This window comes from Pomacea canaliculata, linkage group LG5 (genome assembly GCF_003073045.1).
Source record: "Pomacea canaliculata isolate SZHN2017 linkage group LG5, ASM307304v1, whole genome shotgun sequence".
Lineage (NCBI taxonomy): Eukaryota > Metazoa > Mollusca > Gastropoda > Architaenioglossa > Ampullariidae > Pomacea > Pomacea canaliculata.
In genome coordinates this window covers 30,921,957-30,947,027 of record NC_037594.1, presented here as the reverse complement: position 1 = coordinate 30,947,027, position 25,071 = coordinate 30,921,957, and the positions used below count along the sequence as shown (strand labels likewise).

The window sequence follows — 25,071 nt, the reverse complement described above, 5'->3', positions numbered from 1 at the left end:
TGGTGTTTTTTTCCATGTGATAGCATTCTCAATTTTTTTGATATATTGCTTTTACAAATTTTGTTTAGATACAATGTGGACCAATTTTTTAAACCACTATGCTATGGAAGAGATCATGAGGCGAGCAGCATTTATTCATGTTGATATACCAGGCCAGGAGGACGAGGCTAGTGATTTGCCTGCAGAGTGAGTATGTTATCAGTGATTTAAAGACAGTCTGTTGGTTTCAGAGTCTATTTTGCTAAGAGAGTGTATTTATGCAACAATATTTTTTTTGCGCGTGCTTGTGTACATGGAAGATTGTGTATTTATATTGTAGTTCCTTCACTTTTTTTAATAAAATGTATTTTTGTAATGACTCCTGCACTAGACCCACTAATATTTTGGCTTTTTTTCCAGCTACATATTTCCATCCATGCAGACTCTTGGAGAAGATCTGGTGTGTGTTCTAGATCAGTTAGAGTGAGTGAATATTTCATTCTTTGATTTCTGATAGTTACTTAACATTATAATGTTATCTTGTTTACAGGAATGAACACAAATTTCTTTGTCTTGTTAACTATACAATATATGCAAAAAATTAACCTTCATGCAGAAGAGAACAAAAAATGCAAAAGACAAGCAGTAGCTTTTGAAGAAAATTTGATACAAAATAAAAATCACAAAGCAAATAAGAAACAAATGGTCTGGACTCACAGAATGACAACAATTTTATGAACAGTATACATGAGCTCATGGATAAGCACTTTTATTTTGTGTGGTTTTTTTCAGCGTGAAATCGGTGATTTGTATTGGAGAAGGTGCAGGAGCAAATGTTATTGCAAGATTTGCGGTAAGAATGTGGAAAATGACAAGGTTATTTAATGTCAGTTTTTTAATTCCTCAGAATTTAATGTTGAATTACAGATTTACTTTTTTTTAATATGTATGGTTTATTTGTTATTTTATTAGAAAGGAGCCATTGTTTTAAGTTAAAAAGAAAAAATGGGACTGGTGCAGATTCAGTTTGACTCTCATACTCTTTTTTTTGCTCATTTATGTACTCTTTTGGCATTCCTTTGCTCTGGTTCTGAGAATACTCCTAAAGATTGTAAGACACAAAGGTAGATCATAATGCTCACTTCCAGTAGTTTTTGCACCAAAGTGGAAACCGTGTTGTCAGGTATGAAAATGACATTGCTGAAGAGGAAATCTCAGCATGGCTGTGAGCACTGCAGAGTGATTTATTCACAAATCCCAAATATTGTTTTCCAGAAAAGTTTTTAAAGCACTTTAAATGCATTATTTTCCATTCTGATTTTTTTTTCCAACACCCTGAAGCTTTGATGATTAGAGTTTGGGGTGTTCTTATGGTCTGAGGGTTGTGTATTTGTAGTTTTTGCTATTTTGACAGTTTTTCATCTTTTTCATTGTTCTTTATGTGTGAAATTGAAAATATTGTGAATGTATGAGGCTTTTTTTTTTTTCCTCCGTGCATGCATGCGTTTTTGTACGTGCTTGTGTTTACTCGTACGTGCCTTGATAACTGTGACTACCCATTTTATTATTGTTAATTATTGTGTGTTTATTATTGTTAATGATGAATTAAATCTGTTGGGGCTGCTCTTGCAAGCTATACATGATTTTTCAATGGTGGTTCTCTCTTGTTCTCACCAGGCCTAACTTAGGTGGGGAAAGCACAAGAAGTTTTGCTTTAAAAAAACCCATAAAAATTTAGTATAATATATTTCAGTTTTTTATGAAAAATCATTAATAATAAGCCCTTTTTGTAGTATCCATACACAAAACGGCAATAGATTCTAAAAAATAGATTTTAAAGTAGATTTTAAAAAATATTGATTGCATGGTGCTTGAGTAGAGAGGTTATCTCCCTTACATAGACCATCACATTTGCTGCGTGGGGTGCATTGATGTGCATTAACCCTGCTATGAACTACCTTTGTGTTTTATGATCTTTGGTACCTTTCAGATAATGATAAAATTTGCTCTGCATGCAAAAGTGTTGCAGCTCCCTCTATTTAGTAGACTTTCTTTTTTCAGTAAGAGCAACCACAAATATCTACACATCAAAGCAAAGTAGACAAACCATGATCTACACACATGTACACAGTCTTCCCTCCCCTCCAAAGAATCTACAGTTTATCATTCATTAATAATCATGAATAGCTATATTGGATATACAGCGTTAAAAGAAAAAGTAGATGCACATTATTTATTTTGGTGATTCTTACAGATCGCACAGCCGGATCGTGTCATGGGAATTTGCCTCATACACTGCACAGGCACCACTGCTGGTTTCATGGAGTCTTTGAAGGACAAGGTATTATTGCTTCCAGCACTTTCCATTTTTTTTGTTTAGACATAAATGTTTTCAACTTGAGATTTAGCATTGGTTAACTTCTTTGAGGGTTGTGTGAGTTGATTTTTTTTCTGTTGAAGTAGCAGTTGTCACAAAGTTTTAATAGTGTGTTTGAAGCCAAATAAACTAGCATGTACCTTTTGTGATTCTGCAACATTTAGAAAATGAATGCTATTGCATTGCATTATTTACTGATAAAGTGAACCAGGGTTGCATGTCATAAATGTTTTTTTGAGGTTAAGTGCTAGGAACATTTTTAAGAAGCATTGAACTTCTGCTAGGAAGATTGTCAGAAAAACTGATATTTATTTTCCAGAAAGAGTTGTGATCATTTGCCAGGTAAAGTAGTCAGTTGACAGAAAAGGTGTTGTCATGCTAGATAAAGATACAGAAGTAATGAACAGTGTTGGTACAAATGAAAAATGACACAAAGCAAAAGAATGACAGGGCATTACTGCACTTAGCATTCTGGTGTAGAGTGAGAACATTGCTCAAAATTGCTGTTATTGTTTCTGTGATTGGTCCACCAGATCATTCTCTTTTTTTTTTTTTTTTTTTTAAAAAAAAAAAACAACAGCTGATCAACTGGAAGCTGGAGCAGATTGGAATGAATCCCACTGCTGAAGCATACTTATGTCTTCATCGCTTTGGATCTGTGAGTGAACTCTGTTCTTTAATTTGATGTTTCAGCATAACCACAACTATTGAAATCTAAGCTCAGAACCATTAGACTGGCTGTATGCATGCACCTGTGCCCATACATGTTACAGCCTAGGTGCACTAGCACTCACTAACACCAGCATCCAGACACTTCTACGTGTTAATGAATCTTGTGGAAACCCACAAACTGCCACCATGAAGACTGCTATCATGTTGTCCATCATTCACACCTTAAATGACATGCCCTGGTTCGAATATATATGTGCATGTGAGACAGAATAGACAGTTATTTCATGTGATCTTTTTTGGTTTTTCACTTGAAATTGTAATTAAAAATGTTAACTCTTTCTTTGAGAGAACCTAACCAAAGGTGAACAATATGGAAATCGCAAAATTTAGCATTTTCACACTAGGTCATAGATGTAACAAAAATCCCCTTACTATAAGGAGAGAGCAAGGACATCCTTTTTCTTTGGCAGTCCCTTTTTGCTATCAAAAAGTTTCTATTCTGTTTCTGTCCATTTTGAAAACACAAAAAATGTTCTCAGTGTGGGCTTTTTTTTTTTTAACTTCTTCACTGAAATGCTGAAAAAGAACATTTGATGCCTCTGTGGACAAAAAACCTATATCTGTTCAAGAGCCACTTGTTTCATCTAATGTTCTGACCTGGCAGGCATATTTGGTTAGACAAAAACTGAGACCAAACTAAGACTTCATAGTGTGATTGCAGACAAAAGAATTACCTTATAAAAGAAAGCTGATTCTCACGAATTGATATTTTGTAAGCTTTACATCTACTGTCTAGACAAATAGCTCAATGGTTAGATCAGCAATACTCAAACCCAAAGGCACACACTAGCTAGTTTGAAACGACTGCCTAGTATCGGACTGCCCCATCTCCTCTCTGCCTTGAAGCCAGTGGCTGATGCAGACATTCTATATGTAGCATTAGACCAAGGAGGAGGGACAGCTTCAAGATGAGAAACAAAAACAAACATTTTGGATTACCTATGTACAGGGTGACATGACTTTTAGAACAAAGTGGACTGGCACCATCAGACATTGTGCAACTGATTATTAAGGAAACACAAAACTTATGTTTATGTCTTTGGCTTGTGGAAGCCACACATAGATTTTTGGTTTCTTTGCCAAACTCGTAGGGTTTGCACCCACAGATAGGAACATATTCATATCTATGGCTCATCTACATCAATTCATCCCTATTGAAAGAGATAAATGAGTGTGCAAATTTCATCTTACATATCTACAGTTCTTATGTGCTGACAATGTTCATTGCAGACTCACCAAATGTTATACCTGTGTAGCTAAATATTATACTGTATAACTAAATGTTATGCCTGTATAGTTTACTATATGATCAGATCTCACTTCCCCCTCTCATCAGAACTATGCTGAACATGCAGGGGTGCGATTATGAGTTGATACTGTATGCATGATAACAGCCAAGTAAAGAAGTTAGTATTGTTTTTATCCCTTTCGCTGATAGCAAGAAAAAAGACTAAGTTCCCATGTCCGGACCAGACACTTGAAGCTCAAGAGAAATAAGAGTTCAAATTTGGTAGTGTATATTTATCTAGAGTGTTTTGAGTTAAAATTTTATTGATCTTTTTGTTTGGCATTCTGTATTTGTTATTGATTTTTTTTAAAGTTTAAAAGGCTTTGAGTAACTTTCCAAATAGCTACATATATTATTAGTGACAGTATATAGTCATGTCCATGGGAGGCAAGGAGTAGTGTTACCGGTAGAGGCCTAATGGAGTCAGGTTTATGAGACAGAATCCTTCCAGCATTGATTGAGGTGTTATATTAAGTTATCTTTATTGTTTGACTTTTAAAATGTTATTAACATTTGCAGAAGCATGCATGTATTTTACTGTTGGGATTTTTCTCTGTCGGTGTACTGTAGAATAGGCCTTGTGTTTTGTCTAGTGGAGGTATCTTCAGGCACTAAGGCATTCATGAATTTACAAAACTTGGAGATGAAGGAACCTTTATCCGTATTTTGGTCAGGAGATGAATAGGGTTGAATCATAACCCAGTAAAATCTCAATGTTTCATTTCTTTAAAATGTTAGGTAAGAGTTTCTCATATGTAAATTAGCTCTCAGCTGTAGCTTCTTCCAGCTTCCACACTCATTCTGTTCACAGTTGTTTGGCAAACATTTCTGTAAACAGACCCAGTGAATCCAAGTTGATGTTAGCAATTTATTATTGTTCTTTTAAGATTCATTTAGAAAAACGTGGAGCATTACAAAGCAGGATGCAAATGTGCACACATCGACTTTGGTATTTCTAATAAAAAATATGCTGGAACTTCTGTCGCTGGTCCGCTGGCAGGATTTTATCTCATTAACTGATGTGGTACAGATTTTGGGGATTAGTATCTTGTAGTGAAGGATACATTTATTTTAAAAAAGTTGACTCTTTTATATCTTTTAATTCCATCAAGATGTTTTATCATTGTGAAGACAAGCAGCAGTCAACATGCACAGCCTGACATCTCAAATGAGTTCAACATATTTGGTCTCTTTTTTAAAAGTTTTTGTTTTAAATGATAAAATACTCTGGCTTTAGACCCATCCAGGCTGTTGGATGATGTATCTTTCCTGCATTGGTTGAATGTCAGCTGTTTAAAATACGCTATTTAAATTTCTCAACATATCTAATATTGCTTTATGTATTTTCTATGTTGTCATTGCTGTGTAGGGCACATCTGAGGTAATGTAATATGTCTCAGCAAGCTTTTGTATCCAGAGCATTGTTTCATTTTATTTGAGATAAAATGTTAGTATTTCTTCTTTACCTTAGCTGTCTTCCATTGTCTTTGTTTTCAAGTGTAGTCAGATGTGTATGACAGCATATATTCAGAACGTTTAGCATATTTTTTAAACATTTGTTTATTTAGTTTTTATGAGAGTTAACTGCATGCCATTTAGCCTAAAGCTTTTGTTTAATGCTGCACACTGCAGAGGGGAAGATCCTTCAGCAACTCAAAGATTAGCTTATGATAAATGAAATTGTTGGTGCTTGCTATAAGACTGGAAATAATCCATGCTTCTGATTGCAAATGTTATAGATACTTTGTAAATGTAGTCAGAGTAAATGTAGTTGGGTATTCTACAGTCCCTTCAGCAGTTTTCCAATCGAGAACAGTAATAATAGGAACTGAGTGTTGAACTATATATTTGGATGCATTACTGACAAACCTGCTCTAATTTTGCTTTTTGGAATCGTATTCATGTTACTAACAATCTAAACAGAACTTTTATTTGGGGTGAAGGAAGGGAGGAGTAATTAGCCTGTCTGGAAGTCCTGTCAGTTCTGCAGACATATTTACACCCAACGTCAGTCCCCAGTGCTCACTGCATGTTCATCTTTTTTTCATTAGCATCACCACCACTGATTCTCTTGTGCACTTAATTCAGACAAAAGTTTTCATATGGTATTGAGCACATCTTTTATTCTGCCCTCTGGAAAACAGAACGCTAAAAGAATTTTAAGAAGTTTGTTTTTATGTATTTAGTTGTTGACTGCGTTTCATTCTAGATAGAAAACCTGTTTTGATAATGTTAAAACTTTTTTTCTTAGATGTTGGTGACAGTTTGCTTTTCTCATTTAGCCACAATCTTAAGCTCATCCTTGCTCTATTTCTGGAGCAAAAAGTGTCATGGAAGTTGACTAACTCAGGTGATTATTCTGGTGCTGAAAAACAATATATGAAGGCTGAAGATGATGACTATAAACAGTTTCCAGGTATATATATTTTTTAACAGCCAGAAAATATTGCAGGCCTAAAGTAAAATCTCCTAGATTATGAAAGAATTTTTACAAGTTTGGGCAAATGACTGATACAAAGGAATGATTGACTAATAGTCAAACCTCGCAATTAAAACTTACTGATGGTAAATAGAATTAAACCTCCCTATTAAAACTTGCTAAATCCTTCAAAATCAAGTGTAACTATCAAGTCATAGTAGGGAGATTAAAGAGTCTGGTTTCATTCCAGGAGCTGTCTTCAGACTCTTAAACTCAAGTTCATTTAGTTAAGTGTTGAAATAAAGCTCGTTAAAAACCATATCAAAAGGCTTTTCTTGGACATTTTTACTTTCATTTGGTCATGCTTATTCTGTCATTGTTGCAACTGACTGGCAGTTTATAAGAGAACTTACTCTCCAGTATATATAATTGGAATGATATGCTTTGGGTCGAAATGACTGGTAATTAAACTAACAAGCAATCTCTTTCAAAATGTACTTAAATTGATGTTATGTGATTTCTGCAGAAAATCATAATATAGGGTAAATGGTTGGCCAGAAGCAGTCTAAAATGTACTTAATAATTTTTCAACATGCATCTCCTACAAAAAAAAAGTTTAAATATAGCAGAAACTGTTGTTTGTGATTCAGGTTGGAGAGGCAGTGGTAATAGAGGTGACTTTTTTATAGCAAAGTACGCCCATGAAAATTGTTGGGTTGTGACTAAGAGGGAGTCATAATAGGGAAGGTCTTAAAAAAGGCTTTGCTGTTATAGATCTTTTCCTTCTCTAAGTAGTTTATCAGAAGTGCAGTCATACTTTTTTCAAGTTCCCAACCATAAAGATTTGAAAAAGATTTTTTTTTCGGGGAAAGTGGGGGATTTGATTATCAGTTTGTTGGTAAATAATTTTGTTACCCTCATTTTTAAAACTATCATGCTAGAGATAGATTAGAATGGCCCATGATGACAATTGTGTCAGCTGTTTAGCATATTTGGTATCCAATGTTTGGTACAATCGGAATTAAATTTTGTTAGTCTTAACAGATTCCACCTTATCATGACATCATATTTATTTTGTGTGTGAGAGAGTGAGAGAAAGTAGTATTTTGCTACATGTCACAGTCTGACTTCCTTATGCTTTTAAATTAATTTATTAACCAGTTTAACAGTATGTGCAAAGCTTTTTCCTTATAATGTATTCAACCAGTACTCAAGAGAGGCAAGCATTTGAACCTCCCATAACAAAAGCAACAGCAATGATGATACAATTCCCATAGCTTTTGGGGGTTTTTTTTGTTTTTATGAGAGTCTAACAGATCATTTGAAAGAAACAGCAAGAACTAAACAGCACATGCTCAGAACATGAAATAACATGTTTTGACTTTATTTGACCTTAAGATATATCAAATGCTAGGTTTTATAAACATCTCAGTGATGAATTATAAAGACTTACAAGAACACCCATGACTGTGTGGTCTATAGCCCTATCACCACCTGTCTGGGCTGTGTGTGCAAGAGTGCAGTTTAGTTGCTGCCTGTACATTATCATGTCATATTTATATGCCATTACTTTTTAAAAATCTACATATACTGCTTAAAAGATAAAAATAAATTTTTTAGTCTATACAATTTCTTTATACAATTTTTATTACTTTAGAACTATGTTCATCATATGGTGACAACTTTCAGCTACATGCATGTCCTCACCTAGTTTGCTACAATTCAGAAATTCTATTATTTAATATGCCTGCTCTTCCTTTTCTGTGGTTAAATTATGCAGTGAAAGTGTTAGAACTTTAGGCAGTTGTATCAGTTTTTTAATTTTGATTGGGGAATGATCCAAGAAGATTTTCGATAGTTTATTTGAAAATGATATTTACACTGTTTAACAGAATCAACCAAGGGCATTTAAAAAGGATTTATGTTGCATGTTTTTTTTAATTCTTTGTTCAGTCACAGCTGTTGGTGTGTAATATCTAGTCAGGGAGCACTTGCTTGCTTTCAAGAGGTTTCTTTTGGGAAAACGGAATTCTTTAGGCATACATGTATCAGTAATGAATCTTTGTACATGATGCTTTCCATGAAAAGCTGCTGAATGTGTTGCTCATCAGTACATCTTTAATTCAATGACATGTCTTTAACTTGATTTGTTCCATTAGATATTAAGGCTGTTGATAGAAAAATCTTTTAATTCTATTTCTAAGGATGAAGGCTCCACATGAAAGAAATTAATTTGGCTGAAATACTACTACTGATGTTTATATTATTAGCTGACATGTCTATGCTGTGTTGATTTGAAAAAACAGCAGAATATTGAGTAAATTATTTTGACATATTTTTGGTTAACATGCATGATGATCACTGTGCAGAGTTACTGATTGTAACTTTTAAAAATCAAATCAGTAAAAATCAGTCATTACATTTATCGGTGTGCATCTGTTAACAAGATCATCGTTGTCTTTCTCAGTTCGAGAAGGCTGAGAGCAAGGATCAGCTGCAGAAGGTCATTGAAAATTTCCAGGAATCATTGCGATCTAAAATCAACCCACGCAATCTCAAGAAATTTGTTCAGGCTTTTATGAAGTATGTCTTTTTTTCCCCCTCTCATTAATGTTAGAAATATCTAGTGTTACTTTTTTACATGAAAATAAAATGTAGCCTGTAATGAAGTCATAGGTTGACTGTTTTAAGCAATGTCTTAACTGAGTAGTCCTTCCTGGTTCTTGGTTAAAAGCCAGTTAGCTACAAACTGGTTTGTGGAAATCAGTAATCTAGGTTCTGCTTATTAATTTTCCCAATCCTTTAGCAGATCCATTGAACATGGTTGCTGCCAAATGCATGAATGATGTCACGTATAAATTTGTACTGTACTGCATGGGACTTTCTTTGTGCATATTTTGGGCATTGTATTATGTTTTTACTGCTACTGTATTAATTTCTGTTATATCTTATTATTACTGGATTAATCTACATGTCCAGTTTGACACATTTTAACATTTTATTTTGTTGCATGCTAAGTAACTATGCTGTCACCATTTTTCACTTGTCTAAACTACCACCACAGACACCAGTACTGCTAACTCCTATTTAATATGCTTTCTTTGACTCAAGAAGGCCAGTTGGCTGCAAGGATTGACTAGCAGATGATAGGTTCCTATAGCATTTTGTGGGAACACTTTTCCCCTCTGAATCTAGTTTATGACCTATGAACCTTGGTTAGAGGCACTCGTTTTCCTAATTAACAAAACTTGATATTGAAGCAGGCTTAGACCAGAAAGGATCACTCTAGATGGCTTTATATAAATATATAGTTTAACTTCTATGGCATGACTTTAAATTTAGCGTTATGAATAGTGTTTAAGTTAATTTTTTTCTTATTAGGTTCAAATAGCAGTGTTATTTTTCTTGTTATGAACATTCTTAATACAGTTGATTCTTGATAAAATAATAGTCACATTAATGTTGGATTGTTTAGAAACCTTAGGCAGGCAGTGAACGGGCATGGTGTGTCTCTTAGCCATTCCTGCTTTCCAGATAAATGGTTTACTTAAAGATGTACAATGTGCTAAGTAAAAGGGTGTACCCTAAGACATTATATTTCAAAGAAAGTTGTACCTTTGTAGCATTTTCACTCCTTTTTCTCGTGAGTTGCCCCATGCATGCCAAACTGATCAAGCTTGTCATAAAGTTCAGCACAACTGCTAGAAATTTGTTGTAATATCATCAGTGGTGTCATAGAATTCTACTTGCTACTGTTATTTTTAATGCATTTTAACCAGGATGGTTCTGTGTTTTTATTTGTAATCTACAGTCACTTACCAGTATATTTTTGTCTTTGTTCAAGGCGAAGCAATATTGCTGACAACATCGGAAAGATAAAGTGAGTAGAAGCAAATAGAACATGCAGGATGCTCTTGATCTGCATCTTAAGCTTCACTCTGAAGATTTAAAAAAAAAAAATTTCTCTCCACATTATGTAGCCTATTTCACACGAATATTTAACAAATCAGTTGAGACATCAGTGACAACAAGAAACAACACTTTTGTAAGCAGCAAATTCTCAAACGAACTTTAACATAGACCAACTAAAATGTTCACCAGCAAATGAAAAAATAAATGCCACATTAGCAGTAAATTATGCTAGGTTTATGTCTGACTTCCTATATTAAGATCAGGTCTCCAAAGAATGACAAATTAATGCAGCCATCAGAAAATATGTCAAAATTTGCAATGATAAATTCCAATCTTGTATAAATTCAAATCAATAAATTCCAAGTTTCTTGAGATCTGTTATTGATCTTTAAACAAGTCTTGCATTAACAGTTCTCACTTTCAGTTGTTAAACTGCATTATTGTAGAACAGTAACCAGTAACCAATCATCAGTAAGACTTTGTGTGTTTAAGTATTTACTTTTTCTTTTAGACACAAACATTTTGTGTTACAGATAAGTTAATTAGAGAGGGATTCTATTTGATCAGTATATTCCACTTTAATTCTGTAGGTGCCCAATCTTGATGGTGACAGGCAGCAAAGCATCCTGCAATGATGAAGTTCATAGTTTGTTTAGCCGAGTGCGAGCAGTATTGGACAAAAAGAAAGTAGATTTCCTTGAGGTGGATGGTGTTGCCAATGTCATTGAGGAAAAGGTGAGTAAACAACTAAGATGCATTGCTGTATTTTGTTTGCATTTCTATGCATTAACTAATTTTTTTAGACCAATTTTTTTTTTCTTGGGGATTGCATTTTTCATCATTTACAAGGTAGAAATGTGACATGTTGGCCTTCATTCTTCTACCTGTATTAATGTGATGAAAGTAGCTTTTGCCTCTGAATTTTACTTAGCATGAAGTTCTTTGTAATGTGCTGACTGATGAGAATGGTGCTTATATTTCAGCCTGAGAGGTTTGCTGAGAGCTTCTTGTATTTTCTTCAAGGACTTGGATTTGGTGAGTGAACAATATAGATTATGGATCTTGTTGTAGCTATAGTTTTCAGGTGTATTTCTTTAGATTACTTTTTGTGAAATCTTTATAACACCACTACATGATTCTTAATATTTAGATGAAGATATCAAAGTTAGCAGAAAAGTCCAATGCAATATATATTATATGTATGAGAAGATATTGTCAGAAGAAAATGTACAAATGTGACAATATAGGACAGGGCTCACAGTCACTAAAGTCCAAAGTTTTCAGCAATTTGACAAGCTATTACGTATTACCAATCATTGTAACTCAAAAGCAGTTGAAAAACATGTCACTACAAACAGACATTATTGTTAATTTGCAAAGAGCATTGTCATTGGAATGCTGAAAACTGATGCAGAATGAACATAATATAAGAGATGTCAAATGATTCTCTAATTTTTTTTATAGTTTCTATTTGGCTTTGGTAAAATCATGAGGAATGTATCCAATAGCTTGTGGAGTACACATTATTGCAGTTGGAGGAGTGCCTATGCCACGAGTTCAGCGGTCAGCATCAATTGAAGGCAGTCCTGGTGTGATGCCAGGCCGCACCCGCAGCATGTCTATGGAAGAGGCTGATATGCCTCGTGGTATCTACTCTATGTCACCTCCAAAGCATGGAGGATCAACACTGTCCTCCAGTCCTACAAAAAGCTAAGTCTGCAGTTCCTCCTTCATACTTGTGAACATTCTGCAAGTTCTGCCAACTGCCCATTTTTGACTTGTCCACAGTCACCAGTACCTTGTGTAGAAAAATTGTTCTAAAGATTTCTCATGCACTTCCTCTGTAAAAACACTTTAGGCATTATATTGCACAAAGAACCTCTCCTTCAGTGCTTAAATTGACAGATTGTCATTGTCAAGATTCTTTATTCTTTATGGGTTGTGTTTGGTATTCACTGTACCATACATCCGGAAGCATTTCTTCACAGTAGTGTTGGTCTTTAATGAACCAACTTTAATGTAAAAGTTTGTTAGTAGGCTCTGGGTTTTGCTTTTTTTTTTTAGGTCGGGTAAACATTAATAAGTGCCATTGGTCTTGGATAGTGAGTGTTCAAAAAACATCAATAGGTCAAGGTGACTCATTTTCTGAGTCTTCCTATACCTACCTATATTGTTGAAGTTTTAGAATGTGGTACAACAAATTTAATGCCATTGTCTGTATTAGAGATTTCTAAAACATTGTTGTGGAAGGAAAAAAAATATAAAGAACTCATGCCTGTTTTAATAAAAAAAAATGTTAAAGCTGGACATTGCAAGTATTACTAATTTCTTAACATTACCGTAAGGAATATTATGACGTGTGAATGGAATTATGTTATGTAAATATGTAATTAATGACACATTCATAACATTATAACAGTTTAATGTGAATTTTATTGATGCAACCATAAACAGTATTCCTTGGAATACGGTGGCATTTGTTAGGGTAAATATCAACTGAGCCCTAAGCAGTAAAATGTGAAGTGTTTAGTTACCATTCCTCATCAAGGCATGTCGGTCCAAATGCTGTGTACATTTATGTCTTTTGTGTAGGATGAATTTTGTTCTTGAGTCAAGTTCGTGGAAACCTGAAGGCTTAATATTTACATATAGAAAAGGTCCATTTTGTGGTGCAGACACAATTATTGGGTTAATGCAGCATTCTTGATGTCACATCTTTAGAGTGTTTACCATTGTGGAAACTGAACTTACTATTTGTCTTGAGTATTGTTTGGACCACACATTATGTTATGTGTACAGTAAGAACAAGAACGAAAATAATATGCACTGTGGAATAAGCAATGGTATACAAAGTAACAAATGCAGACCTGAATGAGTGAACAAGAAAAACATTCTATGCACCATCATCCACTGTAAGCTTGTGGATTATTGTTAATTCATTATGATTATTTCTTTCCTTCAGCTGCAATGTAGCTGATTTTGCTGAGATGTTCTCAACGCCTCTCAGATGTTGTGCTTAACCTGAAGTTTTCCTAGGTAGCAATGAAGTAATTGTTGGTGTCTGCAGTGACAGTGAGTCCATGCAGCAGTTATATGGCTTTTATTTCATGTTTTCTAATGCTGTTGATTATTTGACCATGTATTTTTGCTATGTTGAATAGTCATAAACATATCTGTATGTCTTTCTTCAGGCATACAGAATTAGAAAACCTGCTTTTTTTCTGACAGGCAGCTTAATATGCACTCCTTGGTGTAACCACAGATGAAGTTTTTAGAAGATTGCATTAGCAAAATCAGAGAATTATTTGGTCCTGTTCATAGGCATGTACAGGAGTATTCTGGTCATTGTTCTTTTCTTGAAGTCAGAAGTGTATTTTTCATTTTTATAGTTCCCCTAAAAACAAAAAGAGTATTGAGTTCATTACAGCTTCTCCATTCAGTAATATGTGGTTTGACATTATCTTCTTGAACTGTTAAGAAAAGTTGTTTTGGGGAAACACTTTGCTCCCTACTAGAAGCAGTGACATGGCAAAATTACCAGCTAAAGAATATGGTGTGATTCTCTTTCCTGTATATTCAGTGTCATTATTTCTATGCAGTGTTTTCAGGAGTACATGTTAGATGCACCAGTAGAATGGAAAACTAAAACCTCTTGATAACATTTGCTGGCATTCACACAGTTTTAACGTAACTAGAAAGTCATGCTGGTGATGCTGAAAGTATACTGTTTCAAACAGTTGCCCTTGCTCATTGATTCAGGTTTTTTTCCCCCAAAAGATCTTATTTATCAGCAATTGCCACATGGGTGGATGGCGGATATTTATGGGAAGAAATTTCCACTGTTTTGCAGCACAATAAAACTCCGGGAAAGCCTGCTGCTAATCCAGCAACTAAGTTTGCCTGATGGAGTAGGGGAGGTAATAACAGGTCAATGTGAACTTGACGTGACCACAAGGCAAGGAAACAATTACTGTTGTCATAAAACTGTTTGCAGAGCTCATTTGCAGTATTGATAATGTCTCATTTACCTGATTATTGCTAGACCTGTTTGCATGCAGCTGTTCATGTTGGAGGAGGCAAAGTCTGCTTTCTACTACCTGGAGTCCTGAGACACTGCAGTTGGAGTATGAACACAGACTGAATGGCTCTTTTTACATGCATATGCATAGCTGCCTAGTTCAGCGATCAGCTAGCTTTCATTGGGTTTTGCCTTTGGCAGAGTAGAAGGATAGCTTTTATACACACATGATCATATGATCAACATTTAAACGATCCAGAAACATAGAAGAAAAGTGCTTTCTGTGTCTCTTACATTTACTGATGACAACAGTGACAAGGTTAATTGCTCAAGTTGGAAACAAATTTTATGAATATTTTAGAAACCCTCACTTCATTTTTTTTAAACATATTTCTTTCTAGAAACCTGATTTAAATACTGCATTCCACTGGCTTCGGTGTTGCTCTCTGATTCTCACAAGAGAATAACACGCTTCTTGTCTGCAATTCTGAGAGCCACAACTGTAATGAAGGCATGCTACATAACATACCATCTGTGAATAGTTCATGCAGTAAGACTCTGTTATCCAGTCTGACAGAAAGCAGCTTACTTATGCTGATAGTTGATGTGGAATTTGCTGTATCATGCCGTTTGAGAATACAGTATTAAAGATGGTCAGGATTAGGACCTGGCCTTTATTTATTTTTAATGACATTTCAATAAGTAGCTGTATTCTGGTGGTATCTTGTCATTTTCATTATTTTTAAGGCAAAGTTGGGGGCTACTTAGACAAAAGATGCCATAGTCATTTTTAAAAACAGTAAATTTTATTTATTCCTGATTGATTTTAGTCATAAAAGAGAAAAATTTCTGTTGTCAAACTGCTTTCAAGTTGCAATACAAACTTTACATTTTGTGAGGATTCTTTGTGTCTGTTGAAGACAAAGCAACAGTTTAACAAGCATTTTACATGCTGTTTGCATATTGTTGTACGATATTTATTTTATGTTTATTATTCAAGAACAGTATTCATGCTGATTGTCTAGATGCAGTTTGTTAGATCTGGGAAAGTACAAGTATGTGCCTACAAGTGTAACTTTAGGTGCTTTCTTCAGTATTTCTGTACCATGAGCGGGCTTATCTGAAGCAGCTTCAAACCTGCCCATGCACTTTCTGTCAGTAACATCAAGTTTGTTTCGTATGTGTTTATTTTGGTATTGTATGAATGTTTTACAGGTTTAGGTTGTCAGACTCAATAACATGTTTGTTGAAATGTTGTGGTGTCAGCATTTATTTTAAATGTCATCCTTCATATTCTGTTATTTACCATTTTCATTTAAAAAGACATGCAGTCTACTTTGGCTGGTTTCAGGCAGGCATGATCACTTGTTCTTTAGTTTCCATGTTAACACTTCAACAGAGTTAGGGGTGTTTAGTCTAAAATATAATACTGAAGAGCTCTGACAAAATCAGAAACACTGAAGCAAGCATCTGAGGCAATAGTCTGTTATTAAAAAGGATCTGAGAATGGCTGTATATGATAATCATTGCATCTGTGTATTAATTGAACTCACAAACTGTATCTTTGGAAAGGCCAGAGGCAGTTCTTTGAATTGCACAGTGGTGATCTGTGGAAAAGTGCTTTGCATACTAACAACACTTAATTTTGGTTTATTGGTGTACATGTATATACATCTTGTTTCCACCACGCAGAAATCATGCCCTAATGTACATGTTTTATGCGAAAAGCTTTCTGTAGCCATGATGCATTTACCCATTTGTATTCAGAAATCTTTAAGATATTTAATCTGGATAAAATCCCACTATAGTTTTCCTTTAAAGGAAGTTATCCAAAATAAAAATTTAGAGCTATGCTGTGTCATTATTATTTGAGGAACTGATTGAAGAAGCTTGAATAAATCTGATTAAACATAATTTCATTGCCATCACACTTTTTCAGGATATTATTTTGACCGTTGTTTGAGAAGCTTCCCAACAGGGAAGCCCCAGCTTACCATTCACACATGGACACTCGGACAGTTTCTCTCTCTTTATGTACTTGTGACAGAGAGCATCAACAGATGCATAGACATACTTATCTAATTTCAGAACAGATCTTCAGGGTTTGTTTGGAATAATTTTATAGGCTTCTCCAATCTGAGGTAATAAGGACAGAGGAAAACATGTTTATTTGTTTTAAGCCAGTCTTCCCCAAAGAGAGTTTATAATGTCCAGATGGTGCAGACTGAAGATTGTGATCAGAAAGCGGATATCTCCTGCATCTGGTGAACTGAGCACTGTGCATGGTTACATGATGTAGTCTAAAGCCTGCCTTGTGTTGGGACTACTGTGGATGTGGAGTCTCCACTTGTACAAGCACATGGATGTGGATGAGGACTTGCCACACTGTATGGCCATATCTGCGTCCATGGTATGACTACATGGATGTTTGGCCGCACCAGTGAAAGACCTGGAGCATACAGCTGATCTAAAGGAGGATTAAAAACTGTATCATTGGGTTAAGTGTGATAGGGAATTCTGTCCTTTGCAAGGTGCACAAAACTTTAAACTTCTAATGCTACAATAAAGTATTTGACATGTTGAAATAATCATAGCTGGCACCTGGTAGTCATGTGGACGTGTTGTAGACCTCCAGGAGGTACATATTTGTTGCTGCATCTCCGTCCACTTGGGTGGAAAACAAGGTACAGGAACGCACAGGGTACCGGTGAGCAGTGTGGACAAGGCTAGAAGGATTTTAGAGGCGGAAGGGTGGCGAGAGGACGTGGAGCGCACGATTTGCCGAGGTTGGCCCAGACAGGAATCTGATGCAAGCGGGGGGAGGCTGTGGCGTGGGAGGGTGGGATAGGAGTGGGTGGGGAGAGTTACGGATGGCCAGGCGGCGAAGCGTGTGTGTAGGGGTGTGTGTGTGAGGGGGGACTCTCCTCCTCAGTCCCTGTGTCCGCAATCGATCGCCTGGCGCAAGCAGTTGGAGGAGCGGCGGCCAAAGAAGCGCCGAGCGTCGGCGGCGCCACACGACGGCATGTGGAGCTGCATGCCGCGCCTCTGCCGCGTCCTTTGACGCCTGGCAAGCGTGCAGCCAGCTGGGCGGTGGTAGTCCGGGCCGGGAAGTAGCCGATGGGCGACATATGCTACCTGTTTGTGGAGCTCTTACTCTGGATAACTCGTCCGTCACACCGCCCCGACTTCTGTATCTTGTGCACGGGAGGAAATGAAGTGTGTCGTGGCTGACAAACTCCGGCTGAGAGAGTTGTGATGATGCGGTCACTCACGGACCTCGAGATCGCCCTTCTCACACTTCAGTAGCCTGATAAACTGTGGAAGTCCCTGAGTCTCAACTAACTCACAGATGTGGCCACACGTTGGTGTCATTTTCTTGTTTAAATTAAGGAGGTAGACGGCAAGACTTAGACCCAACATGGCTTTAGAACAAATTCTGTGGCAGTAGGTTGTCATTTCAGTTGCAATGTGGTGCAACATATGACTGGCCTCGTGCGGGAGTGACGCAATACTTGTAAGCAACTGACTCAAATGTGACTTAATAACAAAGGATGTGAAGGTTGTGACCTGTTGTGAGCGCCACACCGACTGTTGTTATTGTGAGGTCCGGACATCGCCTGACATTGTTACCTGATGTGACGTGTGAGACAACACCTGACAGCGTGAGGCCAGTGACAACACCTGGCAGCATCCCCATGTCAGTGAGGAGGACCACCAGCTGCTGTAACAGGGAGGAAACACCACAGCGGCCAAGTGGAGACAACTCGCGGCCCCTGACCGAGCCCGTAGCTGAGTCGTAGGCGCACAGAGCATTTGTCTCCCCTTGTTGCTGCTGATATGTCAAAGGTGATGCACGTGAGACACTTTTATCACAAACTCACAAGTACACGCTTTCACTCGTACACACAGTCTACATCTCACCCCTGCCCCATCTCCATAAAAGAAAAAGTCAAAAAATTTGCTCTGTGCATGTCTGTGAACAGTGTACTTCTGAATATCTCTTGTTACCTGCCGTTACACACCGATTGGCGCGAGTGTATGATTATATATTGTCTGTTTTGCTGACTGGCTGACTGGTTAGTTGGATTGCTGAGAGAGTCAAAACTGACCCAACTTCAAAGGTTGCCAGGAACTGGCATCGCGGTATAAACACAAGACAGGTACCACTGTAATCGTCTCTTGCTACCCACAGTCTGACCCTGAAGATAAAAGAAATGAATCTCCAGAAAACATCACCCACCCTCCAGATTATAAGGCACTATCACCACAGTGGGTGAAACTATAAGGCAATATCTTTGAACTGAGCTATAAGGCAAAAAACACTTTCCAGCATCTTTTCCAAAAAACGAGATTGACTCCTCGCGTGCGCGTGTTGCTAATTAGAAGGCGGCGCAGTAATGAGACATGTCTGTCATTGTTGTGGCAATATTGTCACAGTGGGAGGAGCTGTAGATGAAATCACATGACATCAGCATCTGTATTTTTCATCCGCCGTATCCTGCTGTGATGCACTCACTAGCTTCAGGAACAACTGCTATTCTCGTCATTTGATCATTTTATTGCAAGGACTGGTTATCAATCGTGGCCATAAACATAAAGAGAAATGTGGAAACATGTGACATCTGTAGCTCGATCAACTCACCAACGAGTGCTGGACGTCATACATCCCATAAAATAACAACAAATGAGACCTCATAAGTGTCGAATGAGGAGATGTGTCTGTGCGGGGAGGAGGAGGGTTAGTTCAGAACTATGTAAATCCGGGGTCCAGTTAAACCGAATTTTACACTTTTCTTTTTGTCTCTGGGAAGATCGTAGATTATGTTTTGTTGATGCATTTTGCTCCGGGGCATACGCACTGGATTGTGTGAATGTTGCCCTTTACACCATCTGCTGCCAATGGCTTCAAACGACAATAAATACAACAAAGATTTCGTCGTGATTGACATCGAAACCATTTGAGAGACAAACAGGGGATCACAAAGTGACATGAGGTTCACCATCGCTAGACCAAAGCCACACAAGTGAGTTACTGAACTGAGGTTGGCACCAATGAAGAGCTAGACCCACAGCTGGCAATAAAAGCAAACAAGAGCCAGAAAGGTCCTAAAAATCCACACAGAAACAAGCTGGAAGTCACAGACATGGGGCAATGTTGGGTATCTCTGCCAGTAACACGAAAATAACTTAGAGTGACAGTAAGTACAAACTCACTAGATGCTCACCATGTGAGGTCTGGCACAGAATTCAGTAAACGGCGTTTTACTCATTAACGGCAATCACGGCAACAAATAAACTGTCTGCAGGCTGTGTTCACTGCATCCCCACCCAATGCCAGAAATTGTTTCTCCAGGGTCATTTCGCCTGAGACTATGGGAATGTTGTTCTCTTCTCCTGCGATCTGATGAGATTTCGGTTATTCATCCCTCGTTCATGCAAGACTCAGGAGAATGGTCATGAGCTTACAATGGCGAACTCAGGCCTGTCCGTGTAGCTTGCTTGCTTCTCCAATGTTTTATGTTGTCCCTGTGTGCTGTCAGGACATTTCTGAGGAATGTTTCTGTGATAAAAGACAGTTCTGTGCATACCTTCATTCTGGTCTCACGCCACTGACTGTATGACATCTCTCATGACCTTAAGGACGACTGAACTCTGGGGGTCAGTTAGACACACATACCGACAGTGAATTTTGTGACACGTTAGATCCGTCCTATACACAACAAGTACGATGAGAGGTAACAGTAATAACAAACAAACAAATATATCCTCCCCCGCAAAAAATATATATATATATGGCGAAAGCGCCTCTTAAACAGCCGGAAATGCGCAAAAGGTTCGAACTGCTTAGCTTTTGCTGCAAAATAAATATTTGTTGTTATAAATGTAGAGGTGAAGTAACTCACTGATGGTGTCATCAAACAGCTCTTTGTCGCAAGTGATCAGCGCTCACCCTTGACACGTGTTTGGCTTCCTGGTGGCGCTACGGGTAAGAGCTTGTGACGATCGGCTCTTTCTCGTCACGTGACACCTGTTTGCAAGACAGACTAATGGCTGGCTCGGCGTAAAAACCTCGCATCACGCATCCCTCCGTGTCCTCTGCTCGCAATGCATTGCGGGACAGGTGTAGTCTCTCACCTGGGCAATAACTAGTCGCGTGATTGGCGCTCATTGCCTGCGCTGTCGCATCTCTCTTTTGTTTGCCTGCATCACATCAACGGGCGCTTATCAGTGTTCATGTCTTGTCAGTTTATCAGCGATCCATGCAAACACACATACACTCTCTCTCTCTCTATGTATATATCTCTCTCTCTCTTGATCGAGATGCAGTTTGTGCTTGTGTCACGAAAACCGATCGTCGACAGATTTTGCGACTGGTCTTTGAACAGTGTCTTCGGCACTCTGTCGCTCATACTGGGGGCTCATTGCTGAGACAACAATCATGTTTGACTTTCTTTTTGACATTTACTTTCATGTCTGTCGAGTGTTCGCCTTGACAGCCAGGTCGTCTGCTGTGAAAGCTTGCTTGGCCTGACCTTTAGCTTTCGCCGTGAACCACTCGCTCCGCGCCAGCCAGCATTCTGGCATTGCCCCCCAACCCTAACCTGCCGGTGCCATCCAAAGTCTTATTCCATTCGCTCATCCCTTTTCTCTTTTGTCTTTCGTCCTCGCTTCCTAAGTATCATAGGTCTGCGCGTGTCCAAGAGTACTGACAATGCCAGGCAGGAGTGGACACGTAGAAACAGATGGAATGAGGGACGACTGCTTCATTCATTCATTGATGAACAGTTATGCACGTATGGTGCAACTGGTCGTCAGGGCAAACAACTGGATAGACGCACCGTCTGACAAAGCTCGCCATTGAGCGATGGTGAGCTCATCCCTGGTGGTGTAGATGTTTTAAACCAGAATGCAACAGTTCAAAAGGTTTTCACCTGTACTTCTGGCTAATATGAAGCAAGCCTCAGCGGTGGTGTTGATGCGATTCTGGATTATTTTCAGCATCACTTTGTTTGTGTTGGTGATTAGGCTCTCAGTCGCGTGTTTCAGCATTTTTACCGTTTCCTTTCTTTTGGCGAGGCACGATTAGCTGCTGAGGAGAAAGATAATCACAGTAAAGAAAGTTTACCAGACCTACGTAAAAATAAAGCCAGGAAGGTTGCTGAATGTTGCTCGAAGAATAAACTTTCTTGTGAAATCTTCAAGGCAACAGAAAAAGCTTTAGCACTAAAAGAAAACAATGTCATGTGGAAAATACCAGCCAATCGATTTGCGTCTGCGGGCTGTGACCTTTGACCTGTGTGTTTCGTGCCCCGAAGTCCGAGCACGCGCATGGACTGTCGACCACTGACACAGTTCGTACACGTTGCTGACAACATCTTCGAAGAGATCTTGTGCCTACACGTGTTCATACAGAAGGATGGTGTGATGCCAGGAACAGTCGACTGCCTCAGATGTTCTGCACCAGCAAGTCATCGGTCACATCCCTGTCTCCACGCTGTCCAGACATTCATCCACATCATCACCGGTCCTCCCTCCAGCCTTGTCTTCAGCCTGATATTTGAGCTGTTTACAGTGTAACTGTGTCTGACTGTCTGTTTGGACCATACCAAAAATAGAAGAATCCCGAAGATTAATTTGTCTTCTTCCTGTTTTGCATTACTAATGGACAGATGTTTTGGCCTGCATTCGTTTTTCTCTCTTCTCCAAATCAAGGAGTTTCAAAAGGAGAAGACATGTAGCCGAGAAACCGAAGTCGTGTCCTCTGGGACATAAATTCTCAACGCTAAATGGATTCCGATGGAACCCAGTGTGAAAATGTTTTCTTGGGTTGTTTGCCTTGAAGAAGGTTCTTGGTCGTGAGAAGTTTGTTTCCACCTGATTGACCGACTCATGTATGACTTAGTGACTGTGATGCCAGAGACTGACTGACCTGCCGGTGAGGGGACTGACCGACCAGAGAGGGACTGACTGGCTGATTGATCAGTGAGGTAGCTTACTGACTTACCAGCGAGATAATTTACTGGTCTGTGAGGTTACAGAACTCACAGAGGGACGACTGACTGACCAGTGAGGGATGGGGCCTGTCAGTATAAATACAAGTGTGAGCAGCATGTAAGTGTCAGACTCGCCAAGTATTATTGACAGAGAGGTTGCACACCTGGCCTCCTGCCCCACCGAGATATCATACCAGAGTGTCAACACCCTGGCTCACATCTTCAGTCAGAATCAGAGAGATGCCATAAACCAGGACCGACTGATCATTTCATAATTTCTCTAAGTTTGTCTCGTTCTTTCAGTGAGATGTTATGGCCAGACACAAGGATGAGCTGTATAATACACTAATACAGATGAGCTGTATTAGCTGTATTAGTGTTCAGACTCTGGGCACGTCACACTTGACGCCTTTGACTGACTGAGCATCCAGGTGTCAAGAGAAGAAACAGTTTGTGATGTCTTTGAAAATATCGAAGTGTTTCCTTCTATCCATTGGACAGAAACAAAAAATAATGAAGTGTTTTGTACTATGTACTGGACAGCAAAGGAGACTATAAGGAAGCTTGTCAACAATGAAGAAGGTTAAGAAGGTAAGACAGACTCAATGTTTAGCCATTAGCACTTCATTCCCACAGCACGCACAGCTGCACTCACACTCGGGTCAATCGGGTTTTCTGGAACGGTTTAGGAGAAAGAATATAGAAGTACTGGACTTGCTGATGTCACGTGTCATTGACTTACAGTGTGAAGGCTAGTCATCACACTGCACGAGCTGGGTGTGAAATGTCGAACACGTCACATTGGACACGGCAGGAGTCGAAATGTCATAAAATCCTGAGCGGGGTGGGGATGTGGGCAAAATTATTTATGAGGTCGTAAACCCTGGATGTTAGTTGTGTTTTACGCCGTGCCAGCAGCCAAGGCAACGTCACGGCTGTAAACCCTCCAGCAAAGCTCAAACTCTGACAAGAGGCGCACCCAAGGGGTTGGACGTTGATCAACATGTTCAGCTATATTCAAACTTGCTTGCCCTAACCTTCGTCATACAAATTACACACATACCTACATTATGTAAGTACACATAAACAAAGAACTGGGCGCATACGAGGTACGACCGGGGGAAGGGAGCTTCCTCGTACACAGGGATGTGGTTGTAGCCGTCATCCAGTGTGCATCCATATCAGGAAGAGATCGGGGGTCACAGGAAGAAGAAACAACTCTGGGTCACGAATGACAACCTAGATCTTTGTGACATAAAGAGTCCTTTGAATTGAGAAAGGAAAAGTCAACTGCAAAAGAGTTCAAGCATTGGAGAACTAGTACCTGAGAAGGTTTCTACCTGCAGAGAGAGTACAACTGATGACACTGGACAAAGCATGGTAGTTGTAGTAGGAACTTCTACTTGCAATAGTCAAGCGTGGAGGGCCATTAGTTTGGCCACGTGACCTGACACTCTGTCAGACTGTCCCTCCAGGTATCTTGGAGGACAATGCCGTAGTGGCCAGATGAAGAACTGGGATGAGAGCATGAATGAGTGGAGTGGTCGTCCTGTGATGGACTTGCACACACTCTACCAAGACAAGCGTGACTGGCGGACATCGTCTGCTGCCGCCTCTAAGTGCTCCTCCAAACGACAGGTGAATGAATAACGGACCTTTCTCACCTGACGGCTACCGGTTACCATAATAAGAGATGAAGGATAAAAAAAAAAACATGTAGGACTCACACACACACACACAGACAAACAAACACACAGTCTATGCATTGATTTTCTGACAAATTGAAAGACATCCGCGATAGTCATCCACGGCACTCGTTTTGATTGAAGTGTCCGAGGCACAGCTAGGATGTGGGAAAAATTCATTTTATCAGCACTGCCTCGGTCCTATTGATTGACCTGTTGAGGTCCGGGCTGATACGCCGCCTGCTTCTCTAGTGTCCACACATGCGCAGTTAAAAACGACAGAGAGAGGGAGAGACAGAAGGAGGGAGAGAGGCATGTTTTCTGCATGCTAAATATCAAATGTCGCTATATAGTGTATTATTGCTTTATGTTATGACAAAGATTTTATTAGTTCTTCATTAGTGTCAAGACGCCCTGCAGCCTTTTCAGCATGCATGATGGAAAAGGTCGATAGCTCTTACGTGCAGACAGAATTTCCTTCTTCTTAAATAACATATCATAAGAGCTGCACTTCTGAGAAACCAGCTTACATTTCTAGAATTTTCGCAGAAATACGTCAAATGCATGTCCACATAGTTGTTTTTTGTTGTTGTTGTTGTTTGTTTGTTTGTTTGTTTGCTTTTTTGTTGGTTTTTTGTTGGGGTTTTTTTTGTTGGTTTTTTTTGGC

The 25,071-nt window shown here is 38.6% G+C and overlaps 2 protein-coding genes across 7 annotated transcripts in view; both read left to right on the top strand.

Annotated features, from left to right (window-relative positions):
* LOC112564411 (uncharacterized protein ZK1073.1-like) overlaps positions 1-16,578 on the top strand; it is a 29,748-nt gene extending 13,170 nt beyond the window's left edge. For 4 of the 6 annotated variants that reach the window (XM_025239199.1, XM_025239198.1, XM_025239200.1 and 1 more), the window contains 11 exons: positions 69-186; positions 400-462; positions 772-832; positions 2,234-2,320; positions 2,937-3,014; positions 4,527-4,598; positions 9,263-9,378; positions 10,640-10,675; positions 11,298-11,442; positions 11,691-11,742; positions 12,240-16,578. In XM_025239199.1, the coding sequence (XP_025094984.1) occupies positions 69-186; positions 400-462; positions 772-832; positions 2,234-2,320; positions 2,937-3,014; positions 4,527-4,598; positions 9,263-9,378; positions 10,640-10,675; positions 11,298-11,442; positions 11,691-11,742; positions 12,240-12,421 (1,010 nt within the window). In that variant the 3' untranslated portion in view covers positions 12,422-16,578. Of the gene's footprint in view, positions 1-68; positions 187-399; positions 463-771; positions 833-2,233; positions 2,321-2,936; positions 3,015-4,526; positions 4,599-5,745; positions 5,758-9,262; positions 9,379-10,639; positions 10,676-11,297; positions 11,443-11,690; positions 11,743-12,239 lie in introns of all 6 variants that reach the window. The other 2 variants (XM_025239202.1, XM_025239203.1) reach the window with 2 other exon arrangements.
* Positions 16,579-17,686: 1,108 nt separating this feature from the next.
* LOC112563605 (guanine nucleotide-binding protein G(o) subunit alpha-like) overlaps positions 17,687-25,071 on the top strand; it is a 49,485-nt gene continuing 42,100 nt past the window's right edge. The window contains exon 1 of the mRNA XM_025237728.1: positions 17,687-18,571. Coding sequence (XP_025093513.1) covers positions 18,563-18,571 — 9 coding nt within the window. The 5' untranslated portion in view covers positions 17,687-18,562. The remainder of the gene's footprint in view (positions 18,572-25,071) is intronic.